This window comes from Gopherus flavomarginatus, chromosome 7 (genome assembly GCF_025201925.1).
Source record: "Gopherus flavomarginatus isolate rGopFla2 chromosome 7, rGopFla2.mat.asm, whole genome shotgun sequence".
NCBI lineage: Eukaryota > Metazoa > Chordata > Testudines > Testudinidae > Gopherus > Gopherus flavomarginatus.
The window spans coordinates 15,025,624-15,046,126 of record NC_066623.1 but is presented as its reverse complement, the minus strand read 5'-3'; the positions used below and the strand labels follow the sequence as shown (position 1 = coordinate 15,046,126).

The 20,503-nt window shown below is 44.9% G+C and overlaps 1 protein-coding gene across 5 annotated transcripts in view; it reads right to left on the bottom strand.

Annotated features, from left to right (window-relative positions):
* The window catches only part of SLC22A4 (solute carrier family 22 member 4), a 96,134-nt gene extending 79,876 nt beyond the window's left edge, over nt 1–16,258 (bottom strand). For 2 of the 5 annotated variants that reach the window (XM_050962700.1, XM_050962699.1), the window contains exons 1-2: nt 15,427–16,258; nt 2,054–2,157 (exon numbers count right to left, since the gene is read on the bottom strand). In XM_050962700.1, coding sequence (XP_050818657.1) covers nt 2,054–2,157; nt 15,427–15,819 — 497 coding nt within the window. In that variant the 5' untranslated portion in view covers nt 15,820–16,258. The other 3 variants (XM_050962701.1, XM_050962703.1, XM_050962702.1) reach the window with 3 other exon arrangements.
* Between the last annotated feature and the right edge of the window lie 4,245 nt (nt 16,259–20,503).

Here is a 20,503-nt window from a genome sequence, read left to right as displayed (position 1 = left end):
CTGGGACCTGTCGGCAAAGAACTTGTATGTCATTAAGTGATGTTTCCTCTTTATAAAATAAGTACTGGCAACAACCAGCTGTGGGCTCTGGCTAACACTGAGATATCTTCACCAGCTTCATTTCTAGTTCCAAAGTCTCATTCTCCAGGACAATCACTGTGGCCCTCACTGCATTCTCTCATGTGTTCTCAACTTGTGGTACTTCACTTATCACTTGGACCAGCATTATCTGGAACTCCTCCTCCTCCATCGTGCAACCAACCTGTGGTGCATATCTGCATATAACATTCAATATTTGTTCTCTGCTCAGCGCTGTTCTTTCATCACCCAGTCACTCTTACTTTGGATGTCCATTACCCTATCCTTTAATATTACTGCTACAATCATACCTATTCCATTCCCCCTTGCTACAGAGTCATAATACAATATCTTGTAACCCACCACCATCATCAATGGATTTCAACCCCTTCCATTTTTACTCTTGTATGCAGATAATGTGCATTCCCCTTCTCTTCAGCATTTTGGCTACTTCTCTTGATTTCCCAGTCATTGCTCCCACATTCAAGAAAGCCAAACGTAGGTCCTGGGCTCACTTCTTTAGCCACATGCACCCAGAATGTGGTAGCCTTTTCCTATTTTCCACAGCTTTCAGGAGAATGGTCACATGTTGCTTCCAGGGGATGCCCTAGTATTGTACTGATATACTCTCCGAAGACAAAGATCCAAAGAGCATGTGTGATTGGCACAAATTTTACAAACCGGTTGTCCAGGCCAGAAGTTCTTAGTTTGAAATTGGAGTCTCTTCTCCTAGGCGGACTACCAACCACAGCTAACAAGCCCCATGAGTCCAGAGCAATCTGGTTAATAGGTACTAGACACTCATCTTTCACACCCATACTTTCAATTAAGGACACCTTCGCAACAAGAAGACATATAGCCTCTGACAGACAAACTCCTATCATATCTTATGCCAGCTGCATAAGGCACTTTCTACGGAGTGAGAGCTCATCCTCAAACACAGCATGGCAGCTCTCTGGGAAGAGAGTTGAGAGGAGTGACGTGATTATAGTGTCTACGTACCTTCATGGCGAGAAAGGTCCTAAAGGGCTCTTTAGCAGAAAAAGGCATAACAAGTATTGACGGCTGGAAGCTGAAGCCAGACCAATTCAAATTAGAAAATTAGGCACATATTTTTTTAACAGTGAGGCTGATTAACCACCGGAACAAGCTAACAAAGAAAGCTGTGGATTCTCCATATCTTCTCGATGTCTTCAAATCAAGACTGGATGCCTTTCTGGAAGAAAGACATTAACCAAACAAGCTTTTAGGTTTAATACAGGATTAAATGGATGGTTTTCAATGGCCGGTGATATACAGGAGGTCAGGCCAGATTATCTAATGGTCCCTTCTAGTCTTTAATCTGAAGAATGGATCTATGAAAAATATATCTGCTCCTGCTGGATCATGTTATGATTTACAGTAATTTAGGGCTGGCTCCATCCTTCATTTTGGATCTGCTCAGTTTGTCTCCACCAAACCCTCTTCAGTTCACTGACAAAAATGGTGAATTGAGTTCAAGCCATCTCACTGTTCCTAGACTGGGTCTTCCATTATGATGTTAGATGTTTTATTCTTGATGAAACTACTTGAAGAGCATGGATAAAGAAACATCAACTGACCCTTTGTCGAATGGTCAGATACCACCACATCTGAGTACAAGGCAAATACATGCGCACTTTGCAGAGATTAGTTCCTAGTCTGAAGTGCATCATTGATGTTAATTCTAAAGATGCCTACTGAACAAACAGAAGAACAGAGCTGGGAATTTCAAAGAAGCTAATGGAGTAGGTGCCCAGTTCCCAATGAAAGTCCCCTTGGGACTTAGGCCCCTTTTAAAATCTCACTGTATATGACTTAGCACCCTCATTTCGGGTGAGCACAGATCAGTCTGGAAACATGCTCAGAAAGAAAAGCTTACGCTCATCTTTTTAAAGGGTAAGGTCAAGCTGTAAAATTCTAGAAGCAACAAGGCTAACCTTCTGCAGTACTTTACCTGTCTGAGAGCTGTCCTGATATAAAGGATCCAATAAGCACCCCCACAAAAAACAAGGAGGTAGTCAGGGGGGTTTTCCAGTCATCCTCACATACCAGATTCCACTACAAAAGAAAGAGCAACATGTAACATTCCGTATTTTTTAATATCATTTCACAATCATTCAGATCAAAAGATGACTTAAATTAGCTGATTAGTAACAAGTTCACTTTGAAAGTGATTGGATTTCAACATTCTTTGGTGTATTCTTCCATACTTCTTTTTCTGCCTGGGTCTGAATATCGGGTACATAGTGTATTAGACAGTGATGGCTTCTTACATTTCACAAATCATTCAGATCAAAAGATTATTTAAATTAGCTGTTTAGTAACAAGTTTATTTTGAAAATGCAGTGATTTCAAATTCTTTGGTCTAATTCGCACACACTTGTTTTTCTGCCTGGCCCGGATATAGGGCACTTCTAGGCACGGTATATTAATTAGACAGCGACGGCTCATTACCCAGAAACATAGTTTACGGACAGTAAAAAAGAAAAAAATGGAATCACCTCCTCTCTTCTAGGGATGGGCAAAATTACAACTGACTTCATAGAAGTCAGGATAAGGAACCTTGCTCCCCCTTCGATATGGTTTCTGTAAGGCCTCTAGCTGCCTCCCTATTTGGCCTCAATTTAATTTTCCCCCTCCCTGCCCCATCCTATCAGACCTACAATGTACTCTGAGACATGTGACCACAGACCAGATAAGTTGGAGTTTGGTGACAGCTGGGTGCAGCACAATGGTTGATACAGATACCCCTGGGAGGTGGGAGGTACTTTTGGCCGCCCAACATGAGACACCTTAAAGGAGTCTAATTTTCAGAAAGGATTGATCATGCACCAATGCAAATCAAGACAACCAGAGGGGGAGCCTAAGTTGGGCACCCAAAGACCACTAGTCATTTTTGGCTATTGTGACCACACAGAAACAATGGAGACTGAGACACGTTTACAAGGTCAGAGCAGGCCAGAGAGCTGTGGGGAAGACAGGAAAGATTCAAAGAGGCTGACAAGCACCCAAATGTTTCCCAACTATATGCTTGTATCATTGGATCCCCATTACCTACCTCTTCATCTGTCGGGGGGTTTAGATTTGAAGCCCACTTGGGCAGGGAATGTCTTTGCTATGTCTGCATGGCACCCACCACAATAGAGCCCAGACCTGGACTGAAGCCCTTAGACATTATCATAAGATAAAATATTTACTACTGGTCTCCCCCTCTTCCCCCCTCCCCATTCCCTTCACAAAACCCTTCTGACTTTTTTTCTAAATTAATGGGATTTATAGCAGCTTCATTTTCATTGGAGGGAAAAGCATTTAGTCAGAACATTACTATGGAGTTTTGTTATAGGTTTGTTCAAGCGATGATTGCAGCGACGGCACTGAGAGAGCCACGCACTACTACAACAAAAACTGTAAATATTTCTAGTTTCAGACAACAGGTTATTTTCCAGGGCCTAACAGTCCCCCACCGATTCCACAAATGGGGCGCGGTATAACAAACGTGGAAGGGGGGTTAGAAAGCAAGAGCTCCACAGCATTATCTCCTTCACAGAACCCTGCAGAAGTTCCTCCACCAGGGCATTCCAGGGGTTTGGGCTCTATATGTGCCAAAGAGGGTGGGGTGGCTGGCACAGTTGATATCAGAGGCATCATAGCTTCCTTCCCCACAAAGCTGTGGGAAAAATAAGTTAGTACAATAAATGCTGAGAAATGCAACCTTATCTTGCTCTTCTGAATGGAGATCCAGGAGCAGTGGCCAGTACAGCTACTACAAAAACAATGCTATCATGGTGCCCTGGATATACACATATGTGTAAGGGGGGAACAACAGAAGCTCTGAGAGAGCGTAATCCCCCCACCCACACACACACCTGAATGAAGTGGCAGGAACAGAGGGTTTTCTGGGCCCTACACCCGTTCTTTGGCATACAGACTCTCACCACAAGAGCTCAACAAGAAAAGAGTTATTTACATATGAGATGAGGTTTAAAACAGGGTGGAGAGGCAAGTAGCGGGTCACAGGCTCGCGGGCAGCATGATCCCATGTTTGTGAAAGTTTTCATTGTACCTGCATTGCTCTAGTTCAAGGCTTGTTGCATTTCTGTATCTAAAAAATGCTGTTAAGTTAAAAAAAAGTCAACTCATTTCACACATTAAAAACACTTTAAAATACCTTCTGATTTAATAAGCTACCGAGCTAGTTTAGTGTTCACTATTTATTCTGGAATTTGTTTTGATTGGACCTTTAAAGTGAGGCACTGTGGAAACATTTCTAGTGATCTTCAGTTTAAGCCTATATCAATCTGATAGAGCAAGGTTTTTTTAGAACATTCATAATGAATCTCATCCCAGCCAAGTGACAATTGAGTATATTTTTGTCACAGCACTTGTTGAAATAAACAAACTTGTTCAGATGTGCTTGCCAGAACCAGGGCCAGCTCCAGGCACCAGCTTATCAAGCAGGTGCTTGGGGCGGCAACTCTGGAGCGGGGCGGCACTTTTAGGTATTTGGCGGCAATTCGGCGGAGGGTCCCTCACTCCCACTCGGAATGAAGGACCTCCCGCTGAATTGCCACAGATTGCGATCGTGGCTTTTTTTTTTTTTTTTTTTTGGCTGCTTAGGGCGGCAAAACCCCTGGAGCTGGCCCTGGCCAGAACTGCTTGTGAGTCCAGAGTTCACAAATATTGATTTCAGATTAGATTATTTCACCATAAATCTAGGCTGATTAAGAATCAGATCAAAGCAATATTATCTTGTACAACATAATATAAATCATGTTTAAATCCATCCCTTTACAGGAACTTGTCCTTCGATAATGCAGCGGGTAGAGCATGAAATATAATGCTGAGGTAATGTTTGAAAAGTAAATAAAATCTATTCAGATGTACTGTAGTTAGAGGATAGTTTCAGCCGAAATCTCAATAGTGGATTGTTCAGACTGTTAGCCTAATTTTCCAATGATTTAGAGGGGGAAAAAACCCACAACCTTTATTTTCATACAGAATATCCTGCAATACTCACCCGATTTTATCCCAGAATACCCACTCTGAATTTTTATCCTGCGCCTACCATGGAACCCACTGCCATAACAGCAGCAGTGGGATAAAGGTTCAACACAAAATGAATGAGAGTGGGTTATTCAGGGTGGGATGGGGGAAGAATTAAAAAAAATAGTCCTCCCATGCCACAAACAACATGAACGCCTTGTCCAGCCACCACCGCTCTCCGGCTGCCCAGCTCTGAAGGCAGCGCTGCCGCCAGCAGCAGCACAGAAGTAAGGGTGGCAATGGGGCACAACAAATTCCAGGAATGGGAGAGGGAGAGGCAAGTGGAAAAGTCTGCGCACCACTGCAGTAAAGTCAACCCGAACATGTTGAGTTAGGCAAAGTATTCCTGTTAATGTTATGGGAGACACATAGCTAAGTCCTTATGCAAGTCATACCGGATGGCTCAAGAAACAGGCAATGCGATATTTCACATCTAGATCAATAGATCAGATTTGGTTCCACTGATATAACCAACATTTATTCTGATAGGCTGGCTGCTTAATGGTCTTTGTCAATTGAATTCAAATACAATTCCTAATGGACAGGTATCCTCAACACAAGGACTATCACCATTTCTGACTCCCATTGTCAGTTTAAGCAGAGATGGCAAGGGAATTGAATGTCAGTGAATGGAAAGATTCTACTTTTAAGAGTGTGAAACCTGACTCTTTTCAGACGCATAAAATTAGCTATCTACTGTCATTCAATGGAGATTTAAATTCTCTCCCTTATTGGCACCAAGTATATTAATCTATAGTACTTTTCTGTCTATTGACCACCTACATTCTAGAATCTAGGAGAGGGTTGTAAGTGCTAATCCTACTTTTCTCTGTGGAGTACAATAATTATAATATTATTACCTGTCAACACAACTTCATTTACTAAAATGTGACAGTAGTTGTTTTCAGATATTAGCATCTGTTCAACTGGCGCATCTTACAGAGTCTCGTCACCAGTCATGGAAAAGAGGAGAGACAACAAAAATGTGAGATTTGTACTACATTTTCTAACCAAACTCCTGATTTTAAAGTTCTCAAACCAGCCAATTATTTTTCCTTTTCTCCCCAGCATCATCCAAGGTTTCCATGGATACACCAGATCCTTTTACTCCTCTATTGGGCCCAATCCTGCAACTTTTAAACATGAAGAAGACTTGATTATTGCAAATAAAGTCAATTTACTATCAGCCACAAAAAACAGATTGCAGCAATTAAATTATAGTTTAGCCCTTTTGTAGATTAACTATAAACACGCTTTCCGAAATATCTTAACTGAATAAATTATTCATTAACCAACAAAAGTCATTCTGCAGAATTTCTGACCAAGCACATCCAGGGGCAAAGTCTTGGTAAACTTGGAAGAGAGGTGCTTTTACTTTCAGCAGCAAAAACTATTTAGGCAAGAGACTACATCCACAATAGCCAATTCCTCAACATGATTACTACAAGCTAGCATGGGCATTCAGAATAGTGAATTCTGTCTGCTGCTGGTAATAAGATGAAAACTTAGGATTCACAGGTTTGCAAACCGATAACTTCTCCAAAATAATAGCAGAGATTAGTTACATTTCTGAAAGTGACAGTGCCCTTTTAGGAGATTATCCAACCGGCTTTCCCACACACGACACTTTATTCTGGTATTCTACCCGAAATTACTGATTAATTTTTTTCAGCATTCCATTGTGCTGCAGGGCTCAACCTAGCATCACATAGTGCAGAGACCATAATGCATAGCAGGAAACTACACTAAAAGTGACTTGAAATCCACCCATTCATAACAAACAAATAAATGATGTTTGAAAGCTTGTTTAAAAGACTGAGCCTATAAATCTCAGGAATGCGAATCTCATATCCGAGAATAAGAATGGAGATCAACAGCAAGCAACTCCAAGGAAACTCAAAAATAGTCACTGGTTCTCATGACTGTGTAAAGTCTGTAGCTCATAAATTTCACATGTATTGCACCAAATATACTAAATATACTAGTGAGATTATCTCATCTAAATCACAAAGCTGACAACATTAGATATTATACTCTTAGCCATCCTGCCAGCTGCCAGCACTGGGTAGATCTCATGAAATCTATTTCAAAAGCATCAATGAGAAAAATCAGCTGAGTGGGTAATCTCTGCAGGTACATTGGAACTGTAGTGGTTTGTATTCAGCCTTTTATTCGGAGGATTTTCAACTCTGGCCACTGCTGCACATTAGACTGTTGTAATTATTTTATGCTGAGCAAAAGTTCCCATTTCAATGATGCACAGCTGGGAATTACGCACATCATAGAAGTCAATATTAAAAAGCAAGTTGATAACTAATTTCAAAGAAGCAGTGATCTCCTCAGGACAGTCCGAGAACAAAAGTGTTTTACAGTAAGGGGCACTAACGTTTTTTGCTGCATCCACATTAGCAATAGTGGGGAATTCTTGTCCCAAAAACCCTATCATTGACAAGCCTAACACTATCTGTTCAGTAATGTTAGCTAGGATACACCTATTATAACAGCTCTCCAAAACATACACTGACTTCCAATTTGTTCCCAGAATCAATTCAAAGTGGTGGTACTGATCTCCAAAGACTATGGGAATGTCTTCACTATAGAGTTAACTTGGATGACTAGCATCCACGTCTGAGCACCTGGGTTAGCCTAACCCAGGTATGAGCAGCCACACTGCAACACCATAACAAAGTTGCTGCTGGACACTCCTCACAAGCCCACTGAAAGTGGCCCTTCACATCTGGCTAAAAGAGCTCAGACAGGAAGAAGAAAGCTCCATGTAGATTTGGATGGGAGTAAAACTGATTTGGGTTGGTGATATCGTGACAGAAAGACACAATGTAAACAATTAAGCTTTGTATAAATATTAATTTGTTAAATTATTTCTGTCTGGGACAATTCATTTGGGGTTTCACCATTTTAAAATTCATTGTCAGGATGGGCAGAGCTGGGGGGGAGGGGTTGTTTTGCTGGAAGGTGTAAATAGCTGTCATCAAGTGGATCTGTGATCTACAGAACAGAGGCCTGCAAGCACCCTTTTTTCAGGTTCAAGGGAAGGAGCAATTAATCCCCTTTATGTAGTGAGACAACTGAAAACAACAAAGAAGCCACTATCCAAGCAATGGCCCAGGCTGCATGGCAAGGCCAGATCAGAAGCTAAACCACATGGGCTGCGGAATTCCCTGCAAGGTAGGGGTGGGGGTGTGTGAGAGAGAGACAGAGAAAACACGAGGAGAAAGCCTGCAGACAGGAAGAGAAACAGTTGTGAGAATGACCCTAAGAGGGGGGAAGGAGATAGAGCTCCTTGGGCACAGAACACACTGGGAAGGCAGTGTTGGAGATTTCTGAGTAAGGAAATTGCTTGCTGTTTATTACTACTGTGTTCAGGAAAACAAGACTCTGTATCTTCTTTGTAAATAAACAGGATTGCAACAAAGAATATACCTGACCCATACTGTACAATTCTCCTAACAGAAACTATCCTGCAAGATCCCAAATATTGGCAAACCACAACCAAAGGGGCAACAGTATTCTCCTTTGTACTCTCTCAAGCAGCCAATATACAGACCTTCTCCACTGCACTGGTGCAAGGAAGGTAAGAATCTGAGTTGAAGTTAACTTATTCATCCACAACTAGGTAGTGCCCCTACACATACAGATTCTACTGCACAGTTTTATGGAGTGCTAGGTAGGAGAATTGTCTGTGTAAAGTACAGAAAACAGGGAGAAGACTGAGGCCTGGTCTACACTACAGAGTTATGTCATAAGCACTGCACTAAAATGTAGTTCCCACCTATGTAACTTGGCCACTACACTGACTTACTAACTCCACCTCCACGAACGGTGTAGCACTTAACTTGATGTAATTAGGTCGACACAGTGTCAGTATAAACACTGCATTGCTTACATCAACTGTTGCTGCCTTTCAGAATCAATCCCACAATGCCGCACACTGGCAGTTAAACTGGCGCAAGTGCTCCAGGTGAGGATGCGTCTGCCAACACAAGGCGCATAGTGTGGATGTGTAAAACTGATTCAATTACTGCAGTGGCTGTATGTTGACATAACTTAAGAAGACTTAGTGCAGTCTAGTGTAGTGTAGTCTAGTGTAGTGTAGTGTAGACTTGCCCTGAGTAGCCAGAAGGAAAAGCCAAGGAATAAATCAATCAATTAGGATTAGTCATATGAAGCACAATGCCTAGAAACAAGATCATATGCATAAGAATATCCCAAATACTGGATTAGCCAGTGGCTGAACACTGACCATGTACATAAGCAAAACAGATCCTCAACGTTCTTCCCCTGCGAGACATGCAACATAAGGTGAATGATAAGCAGACAGTCTCATGTGATATCTGCTGTCACTCAAAGATTTGGGCAGATTCAGGAAATCTGTGGGATGTTCTCTTTTCAAGGAGGATTTAGTGGGGAAAGAAAACGAATTAAGATTTTAGTCTGATATCCAGGGTTTAGTGAGTCTTTTTTTTTTTAATTAAAAAAAAGTATAACTGAACGCCAAACAATTTAATAGCATCCATATTACATAATTAAATTACAAAGTGACTTCAGTTAACTGCACCTCACTGAACTGGTGTTTATTATTAATGTCCAGGAGCTTAGATTTCATTGCCTAACGGCAGCTCTATTTATCTGAATTAATGTTGTTTCTCTCATTACATTCACGGAATTGATTTTTCACTGTATGATATATACAGCTCAGAAGCATACTTCTCACATCTCATACAGAATTGCTTTCGTGTCTCTACATCCCAGCAGCACCCCCTCCTCCCTCTCCCTTCAACTGCTACACGACGGTATCATCTGAATCACTATGCTGCATTAGACTCTATGGTACTGTCACCTGGCAACTTCTTAGCATAGGGATAGTACTGCGACTTCTCTCCTGCTAGCCTAAGGGCTTGTTTACACTGGCAACACTAAAGCGCTGCCAAGGCAGCACTTTAATGTACCTTATGTGGTCGCTGACGCGCTGTCTACACTGGTGCTTTATGGCACTGAAACTTGATGCGCTCACCAGGGTGTTTTTTCACACCCCTGAGCCAGAAAGTTGCAGCGTTGTAAATTGCCAGTGCAGACAAGCTCGAACATCGTAGTTCTCCACTTCCAATAGCAGATTTGGAACTTGCCATTAGTTGAGAAACTGGATCACGGTAAACCAAGTCTGAAGCTTTCCAATATTAAAAGGCAGTCAAAGGAACAAATAGGCTTTCACAAATAAATAGAACTGTCAAAAAAAGCTTGTAAAGAAAACTTGTAAAACTTTTCTTGCACTCGCTCTACTCTGATTTGTCAAAGCAAGTCTAAGTGTAGGATCAACTGGACAAATCTTGCAGTGTAAATTCTAAGGTAGAGGGTTTTTTTCCATCTAATACTAGTCTGAATAGAAAAAGCATATTGGCTCAAATTAGCAAGTGTAATATTCTCCATCCCTCCGATTAGCAGAAAGAACCATTGCTGATGCTGAAGTCAATCACAATTTGGAGTAGCAACACTCCAACATTACCACCACCACCACCACTGGCAGGTAGGAAGCTGTGCATACTGTTTCTTTAACCTGGTAACAGGAAGCTAATAAGAAAGAGGCTGAGAAAAGTGGAGAGACACGCAAAGTAGCTTTAGGGAGAAATCTGTTTCCTTACCATTTAATAAAGTTCCTTGTTCGGTGTTAAAGAGAGTGACTGTCCTTTACCATTGTCTCATGACACCTGGAAAACCTAAATAAAAGCCTATGTGACACTAGCAGCACTCCCACTAGATGATAAACAAATAACCTTTTTTGTAATGACACTGACAGAACTGAGAACGCTTTGATGACAGATTTCCTGTCATTATATTTCACACTGTTCTTCCTAACCCAATGCTGATATGCGTGTTGAAAACTAACAAGCTGAGGGAAGTGGATAGCTGCCTGGCACTGCAAGGAGACTGGCTGTCATTGCAGTGCTCCTTCTCCTTCCCGAAATAAGAGGAAGACTGCTTCAGCATTGCCAGCACTTCAAGTGATGTTCCTGGTAAACCATAGTACACGATACTTGCAGGAAGTGATAATCCAGTCACCACAATGCCTGTTAGCGTTCTCCACTCAGAAAAGGTTTTCATTACAAAGTGACAGCTGATAGATTTATGCAGCACTGACTAACCCTTGATGCAGGATGAGGGACTGACCAAGTGGTTCTCCTTCCAGAAGCTGGCAGGGCTCACACCAGAATAACCAAAGTCTGTTTGGCTCATTCACTACTCAGCTTTTACAAAAACAATGTTTAAAGATAACTACACATACTGTGTCCTTGAGAATGGGAATTAATGATTGACTTAAGTCAGTCTGAAGGTCTACCAAGATGGAAAGTGCCCTTTCATAGCTGACCTGCAAACAGGGCCAGCTCCAGGCACCAGCCCAGCAAGCAGGTGCTTGGGGCGGCACGTCCGGCTCTTCAGCGGCAATTCGGCGGCGGGTGCCTGGGTCTCTCTCAGAGTAAAGGACCTGCCGCCGAATTGCTGCTGAAGACTGAAGCAGCGGCGGTAGAGCTGATGCTATCGTGGCTTTTTTTTTTTTTTGCTGCCACTTGGGGCGGCAAAAACCCTGGAGCCGGCTCTGCTTGCAAAGGAAAAAAATTAGACTTGTGTGGTTTTTTCCCCCTCCCCCTCTAAAGTAAAAACTTTTTGCTTTCACAAGCAACCCACACAGTGGAAATGCAGGTCTCATCTAGCCTGAAGGATTATTGCAATTAGGGCCCAGCTCCTCAAAAGGTATTTAAACGTGTAACTCCCATTGATTAGCTAGATGCTTACATACCTGAGGAGCTCAGCCCAGATGACTAGTGAAATTACAACATCACAACAACCAAGAGAGCATTTAACACAGGTAGGGATTTTAGTCAGCTTGTTCACTTATGCATTGGTACAGTGCCAATCCAAATAGAGCCCAATCTGTTTTGGTCTTCTGGGTGCTACTGTAAAACCAGTAAGCCATTAGCTGTAGTGTATGTTAACACCTATTTAGTCTAATAGACATTATGGAGAAAGAGTTTTTACCACGTATTTGGCACAGAGCCTTCTCAGTTAAGCCCTGTGAGCTCACAAGCACAGCACGAGACCCCCAAAAACCTCCTCCAGCAAAGGCAATGAAGACCAAACTTCAAATTCTTTTCAGAAAAAGTCTTCAAAAAATTATTTCAGTTCCTCTTTTTACATTTTAAAGAGACAAAGGAGGGGGGCACATCAAATTTAAAAATACTCTGCTGTCTGTTTCCCATAACGGAAATATTTTGAAATTAACTGTAACATTAGATAGTGCCCAAATAAAGATTTTGACTTCGAGTCAGCTAGACTCAGAACTGGTCATCAAGTCAGATCAGGAAAGCCAAAGGTTTCCGGGCAATTGCTGTAAGCCAGTGCCAAATAAAGAAGTTTTTTTAAAGCCTTCCTATATCAGTGCCAAACCTTTTGAACCTCGCGAAAGCATGTCAACATGGATATGGGGATGAAGCCAGGGACAGATGACAAGTAAACTAAGGGAACACAGAGACGAGCAACACAGAGCCAATTTAGCAACACCAGATGCTACAACTTTAAAGGGGCATCATATTCTCTCCCGTAAAAAAACAATTTCTAATAAAGTCCTCTTTCAGTAGCATATCTTGGTTTGGGGTGTTGTGGTTTTTTGTTTTGTTTTGCAAAATCCTTTAAAAACAAACTTTTAAAAGACTTTCTGCTACCCCGCAGATATTCACAGCCTTTACAGCAAGGAAGAAGCTGATGTGCTATAGCAGGAAAACAGCAACATTGATTATACACAGATTTACACCAGCTAAAGCGCTATCTGATATGCAAGTAATCAGATTGGGGGAAAATAAATAATTTTCTACCCTGCAACTGACTGTGCATGGGCAATCCTCTGTATCCATGTAAAGCAGAGTTGGGCAAACTATGGCTCGCGGGACGGCCTCTCTTGCCCAGCTCCTGAGCTCCTGGCCTGAGAGGCTAGCCCCACTCCCATCCCCTGCTGTTCCCCCTCTCCCACAACCTCAGCTCACTGCAATGCTCTGGGCAGCTGGGCTGCGAGCTCTTGCCGGGCAGCGCAGCTGCAGAGCCACGGCCTGACCCAGTCTCTGTGCTGCACAGTGGCGTGGCTGGCTCCAGCCTGGTGACGCAGCTGCAGTGCCACCAGCCACCAGTGCTTGGGAGCACAGTAAGGAGATAGGGAGCAGCGGGGGTTGGATAGAGGGCAGGGGAGTTTGGGGTGGTGGCCACAGGGCGGGGGTGTGGATAGAGGTTGGGGCAGGAGATGATGGGGGACAGGGGAGGTTGAATGGGTGCAAGCGTTCCGAGGGGGCAGCCAGGAAGGAGGGGGAGTGGGTTGGATGGGGCAGGAGTCCCGGGGGGGGCACGTCAGGAATGAGAGGAGGGGTTGAATGGGGCGGGGGGACCAGGGGCAGTCAGGGGACAGGGAGGGATGGATGGGGCAGGAGTCCCAGGGGAGTCATCTGGGGCGAGAAGCAGGGTAGGGGGCAGAGGCCGGGCCACACCTGGCTGATTGGGGAGGCACAGCCTCCGCTAACTGGCCCTCCATACAATTTTGGAAACCCGATGTGGCCCTCAGGTCAAAAAGTTTTACCCTCCCTGATGTAAAGCCATATAGAAATCAAAGGGGCACCAGGTGGCCACAGAGGTCTGGTCTTATTCATAACCATAATGGGTACAAATTTTTGAGGCAAGTGTGATTTTCAAGCTGACAGGGTTTCTTTAAGCACCTACAACACCTACTAGCATGAGTCTCCATAGCCCACTCTGTGTCATCCTCATATCATGGTAGCTCCGAAGTATAGTCTGCTGAAGTGGGTTAAAACATAAGAGACAACATAAACTTCTTTCTTCTACACTAGAAGCTCTGAGTATTCCGTTCCTAGCTGCTTTTTGTTTTCCACAAAAAACAATTTATGACAATTCATAGGAATAAGGTTTCATAAGGTCTCTCAAGAACCAATGTCATAAGATTTGTTTATGAGTCACAGTATTCAGTGAACAATGAAATGAAATCCTGGGCCTATTGAAGCCATTAGCAAAAGTCTCATTGACTGCAAGGGGAACAGGATTTCACACAGGACTAATAATAGGACTGAGTAATCAAAAGAAGCATCCAGAATCGCCTGTTCCAAGAAACAATTGCTTGTGGCGCAGAGATTATTATATTATGTTTTATTCCAAACCAAGTCCTGATAGGATCTTCAAAACAGTCTGTGTTTGGGTAATTGAAGACCATTATGTCTGGCTTTACTCTAGACTGTAACCCCATAAGACCCAATTTTAGCTCAAAACTAATATTTTGGGACCAAGTTATAAAATCCTGGGGAGGAAGAATACAACTTTTTTTTAAAATGAAAACACCCCTTGAATGACACCTTTAACGATCGACAAGGAGTCCTGTGGCACCCTATAGACTAACAGAGGTCTGAGGAAGTGGGTATTCACCCAGGCAAGCTTATGCTCCAGTACCTGTATTAGTCTACCAGGTGCCACAGGCCTCTTTGTCGCTTTTTACAGTTCCAGACAAACAGGGCTACCCCTCCGAAACTTGACATCTTTAACTATTGCAAGGCTAGGATTCTACACAACACTGCTCACGCTCCTTCTATTGTAGAACAACACTCTAGAGCATGCATTTTAATTGAAATAAAAGGCATTAAAATATCAATCAACAATGATCATTGACTACAGACCACAGATCAGCACAGTGCCGCCTGGGGATGGGGAAGGAAGGAAGCTGGCAGCAGTTTGCACGCTGCGGATCTGCGTGCCGCCCCCTAGCAACTCCCCTGGCGTGACTGCTGTTGCTTTGTCGTGCTGCCATGTGCGTGTGCGCGCGTGTTGCTCTCCCTCCCACTCCCCCACCCACATACACGCACACCCAGTGTCTGCACGTGTCCAAGGCTGTGGAAGGGCAGATCACTTGCACCAGATTTTAAACTCACCGCTGAAAACAAAGGCGCTGCCAGGCGCAACCCCATGGATGCTGAAACCCGTTTTCCTGCTGGCGGCAGAGCTAGCGGGCTGGGCTGAGATCCCACACCGGCCAAACCAGCCTGGCTGGGAGAGACCCGGACGGAAAGGCGGGCAGGGCTGCGGGGCAGGAGAGCGGATGCAGAGCGGCGCATCGGCTGCCTTTGGAAAGCGCGTTACACAACATGGGCAGCGCCGCCAGCCCACGTCCCCTGCTGCAGCCCCCGCATCCCCGCCTGGCCGGCCCCCCTGCCCCCCGGCCGGGCGCACCTCGGTGACGATGGTGGAGAGGTAGAGCTCCCGGCTGTACTCCCAGCCGTCCAGGCACGTCTCCTGCTCCAGCTGACTCAGGTCCACGTCCCTGCCGGGCTGCAGCCCCAGCGCGGAGAAATTGGCCAGCGACTCCAGGCGGTAGCGGCGGCACCTGCTGGGCCCCTCCCGGCCGCCCTGCACCTCGCGGGGGATGCTGGCGTTGAGCCACTCGCGGCTCAGGTTGGCGCTGGGGGGCAGCCGGCAGCGGTGCTCGGGGGTGCCGGCCAGGAAGACGGCGGACATGCCGTTGAAGCCATTGGGCACGATGCTGGCGCTGAGCAGGAAGAAGATGAGGCGCTGGAAGGGGCCCCACTCGCCCAGGAAGGAGATCAGCTCGTCGTAATCCCGCATGCCGGCGGCGGGCGTGGGCAGAGCGTCCCCCGGCAGCTCCGCTCCCTGCACCGTCTGGACATCAGGCGCGGCGCGCTCCGCACCCGGCCTCGCCTGTCACCTCTGCGGAGGTGGGGTCTCCCCGGCTGGCTCCTCCTCTCCCGTGCGGCCGTGGCTCGGGCACCGCCTCGCCCTAGATAACCCGCTGCCCGGAGGCATCACCTTCTCGGCTGCTTCCCCTGGCCCTTAGCACATGGGCGCTTTCTCCTCCTCCTGTGTCCTCCCTTCCCACTCCGGCCGGCACCGGGGCACGGAAAGCGGGGAAGCCAAGCAAGGGGCACTGGAGATGCCGGAGAGGCAGCCAGGGTGGAAGTAGGGTGACCAGATGTCCTGATTTTATAGGGACAGTCTTGATTGTTGGGTCTTTTTTATATATAAGCTCCTGTTACCCCCCCCTTCCCCACCCCCGTCCCGATTTTTCACACTTGCTGTCTGGTCACCCTAGGTGTGGGAGCCTTTTACGCAGCACTTAATTTGTGCACCTCTGGGCTTGGCAGTTCCTAGCCCCAGCACCTCTGGTCATGCTGCTTCAGTTATGGGGACAGTGAAAAAGTTGCTTGAGCTGCCACACTTTTTTCATTTTAAATTAAACACGGCCTCTAGGGCAGACAGAGTGGGAGCTGCAGGGGGTGGGGGTGAAGGGAGTCCTCTAGGGAAGGCTGAGGGGGAGACACCACTGGGGTAGGGGAAGGGGTGGGCTGTGGGTACAACTTCTGTAAGGGGATCCCATGGTCTCTGTACTTCCACTTCCCCAGGACCTGGGGTTGATGCTGTCTTCCAGCTGCTGCATTGCGAAGGCAACAAAACTGCTCCTCTGAGGTACTTTGGGAGGCAGAACTTAGTGGGAGCATCCTTACAGCTAGCCCAGAAGTAGGCGGAACCCTTTCCTGCAACTGCAGACAATGCTGATGCCCCTGCACAGATTATCCTGCTTTCACAAGGCTGCCTCCTGGAGAACAAGGCAGGCTCCCTCCATTTGGATTCACTTTAAGGCTGTTTCTAAAGCCTCTTCATTGTAGGGGGATTTGCCGTGTGCCATTCAGTGATATCTTTAAAAGCTCCCTCGGAATTGTTTATGAAAGCTCATATCAGTCAGATTGTCACAGCAAGATATCAAAGGTGTATAGGAGACTCTCCCTCTCTCTGCCTCCCGTAAGGCCAGGAAGAGAAAGTGAAGCTGGAAGTGCTGGTCTGGCAGGCAGTGGCAATAGCCACAGACAGTGCAAACAGTACTGGAGTTCTGTGAGAGCTTTGAGGGGGAGCTTAGATTTCATTTCCCCTTAAATAGATTAAAAAATCTGTGCTGAATTTTTATAAGGTCAGTGGCTGTTTTTATTTATAGTGCTTTGCACTTACATAGCCCTGTGCCTCTGATCTCAGCTCTCTCAGCAAACATCCCTTTAATTTAGCTTTGCAACCACCTCCACATCCCCTCTTATCCTCAGCCCTATTTTACAGATGCCACAAACTCAGCCCATTTCTATCTCTTGCTCCTTTGCCTTAACCAGAAGGCGATACTTTCTGCTTCCCTTCCCCATCTAACCAGTTACCCCACTGACCCAAACCCGGGCTGCTCCCCTTGCACTCCCCAGCCAAACCCAATCCCCCACTGACCCGAACCCAGGCTGCTCCCCTTGCACTCCCCAGCCAAACCCAATCCTCCCAGTGACTGAACCTGGTCTGCTTCTCTTTCCCTCCCCAGCCAAACCCGATCCTCCTAGTAACTGAACCCATTCTGCTCCCCTTGCACTCCCCAGCCAAACCCATACCCTCACTGACCAAACCCATCTGCTTCCCTTCCCCATCTAACCCGATACCCCACTGACTCAACCCGGTCTGCTTCCTTTCCATTCCCCAGCCAAACCCAATCCCCCACTGACTGAACCTGATCTACTTCCCTTCCCTATCAAACCCAATAACCTGGCCAAACTCAAACTGTCACTGTCCCTGACTGAACCTGGGCTGCTCCCTTTGCACTCCCAGCCAAACCCGATCCTCCCAGTGACGGTCCTTGGTCTGCTTCCCTTCCCCTCTCCAACCAAACTTGATCCGCTCCCAGTGACTGAATCCGTTCTGCTCCCCTTGCACTCCCCAGCCAAACCCAATCCCCCACTGACCGAACCCAGTCTGCTTCCCTTCCCCACCAAACCCAATCCCCCAGTATAACGGAGTATCTGCCATTCTAATTGTACAAAAACAACAAGGAGTCCAGTGGCACCTTAAAGACTAACAGATTTATTTAGGCATAAGCTTTCCTGGGTAAAAAACCCACTTCTTCAGATGCATGGAGTGAAAGTTACAGATGCAGGCATTATATAATGACACAGGAAGAGAAGGGAGTACCTCACAAGTGAAGAACCAGTGTTGACAGGGCCAATTCGATCAGGGTGGATGTAGTCCATTCCCAATAATTGATGAGGAGCAGGGCCGGTGCAACCATTTAGGTGACCTAGGCAGTCACCTAGGGTGCTAGGATTTGGGGGGGGCGCCATTTTCTTCGGCAATGACCATGGTGGAGCTGCAATGGTACAATCTGTTAGTGACACCTCTGAAGGACAGACTCAGAGATAGCACAGTTTCCTCCAAAACAGATCTCAGGACATTTGGCAGATGTGGGATTGACCACAAGTGGGTGTACATCAGTGAAAAGCGAGTGCACCAAGTCCCTGTGCCCTTTTCCCCACCCACATGTTTGTTTTTACCATATATTCTCAGCACTTTCTGAACAGCTGGAATTGACAGTGGTCTGAGAGAAGTAAAGTAACCTCAGTGTATTTACAAAAATCCTTAGGGCCAAATTCTACTCTCAGATGCACACAGCAGAGTTCAGCTCTTCTTGCCTGTGCACATTCTGTGCATGGATGTGAAACGGGAGTCAGGAGACTGGATATCCAGATGAGAGAGCAGCACTTTGCCGTTAGAGTGTATAGTACTAACCTTCCTTAGCCACATACAACAGTAACTCTAACCTTTCCAGACTACTGTCCCCCTGTCAGGTACAGATTTGTCTTGCGTACCTCCAGTTTTGCCTCACTTAAAAACTACTTGCTTACAAAATCAGACCTAGAAATACAAAAGTGTCACAGCACATTATTACTGAAATATTGCGTATTGTCTCATTTTTACCATATATTACAAAATAAATTGATTGGAATATAAATGTTCTACTTACAAATGTTCTACTGCTCTATAGTATATAGAGCAATATAAACAAGTTATTGGATGAAATTTTCGTTTATACTGACTTCACTAGTGCTTTTTATGTAGCCTGTTGTAAAACTAGGCAAATGTCTAGATGAGTTGATGTACTTCTTGGAATACCTGTACCCTGGGATCCATATACTCCTGGTTAAGAACCACTGCTATACAAACCTTAAAAAACCCACCAGAGCACAGAATCCTGGGCTGACTCACTGCCTGATGCTTTCTTTCCCAACTGCCTTGGGCTCCCTGTTGCAGAAGCTCTGTCTGCCAGAAGTCCTAAGCAACTCCCTGAGCCAGAGAGCTGCTCTCCTTCCTAATCAGTCCCTAACTAAGCTACTGTTCAGTTCTTTTAACTCCTCCTTCCAGGTCTGACACTGGAAGTATACCAGGGTGAGGCTGATTGAGCCCACAGGCTCTTACTAACACAGCTGATAAATTGTATAGCCAACTGTTTGACCACACTTTGGTCCATTGTGAAATATACTCAAGAGACCAAATTACCAATGTCAATCAGGTTTATTGTTATGGTACAGGACAAAAAGTTCTATACAATACTAGTCTCCAAAGAGCAATCCTGTGCAGCCATATTACATGCACTTTACACAGAAGGTGTGCTCCCCAAGTTACACATTTCAGTTGGTATTTATCTGAATTTACAAATTACACATCTCATTACATGGCACTAAAATCCAGTCCATCAGTTTGTTCCAGTTCCCTAACTTGTTGTTCTGTTCCTTGGTTATCTTTGTTTTGGATACTAGCATTCCAGGTACTGACCCGTGAAGATACTTCCCTGGCTTGTGCTAAGACAGAGAACAAATGTATCTTGAGTTTGACAAGTTTCCTATCTGCTTAGGCCAAATGTTTACTTCAGCAAATGCAAGGTGTTATGGGATACTTAGCATAAGTGAATAGGATTATGGTATAGGCCAGTTGAGGCTATATCACTGTTACAATATTTGTGCTTAACGTTATTGGTTCTTAATGCATAGTAATATACATATTGCGAGACTAATACCTATTATTAATATGATATATATTTATATGTTAGTCAGCATATACTAGTCAACAACCCCTTTAGGCCCAGAGTAGGGCCCATCACAGACTTCTGTTGTTGCCTGATTTTAGGAGGTTAATATTATTAATTGGGATAGTATGGGTTATAGGCTCACCAATTCATCTAATCAGAAGATAATAAGGTTCTTGTCCCAGAATCAGACTACACAGAGTTTGCAAAGGACCCTTGGGGGTATGACAGGATGCTCACACTAAGACAAATATAGCCTTAAAGACTTTTATTGAGATAAATGGAATTATAATCAAATTATAAAATAATTAGAGTTACATGTGCAGTAATATTGTTCTAGACTAGATACATGTGATATTATATACTATAAAGCTTTGATTAATATACTCACACCCTTCCTTGATGATGCGATGA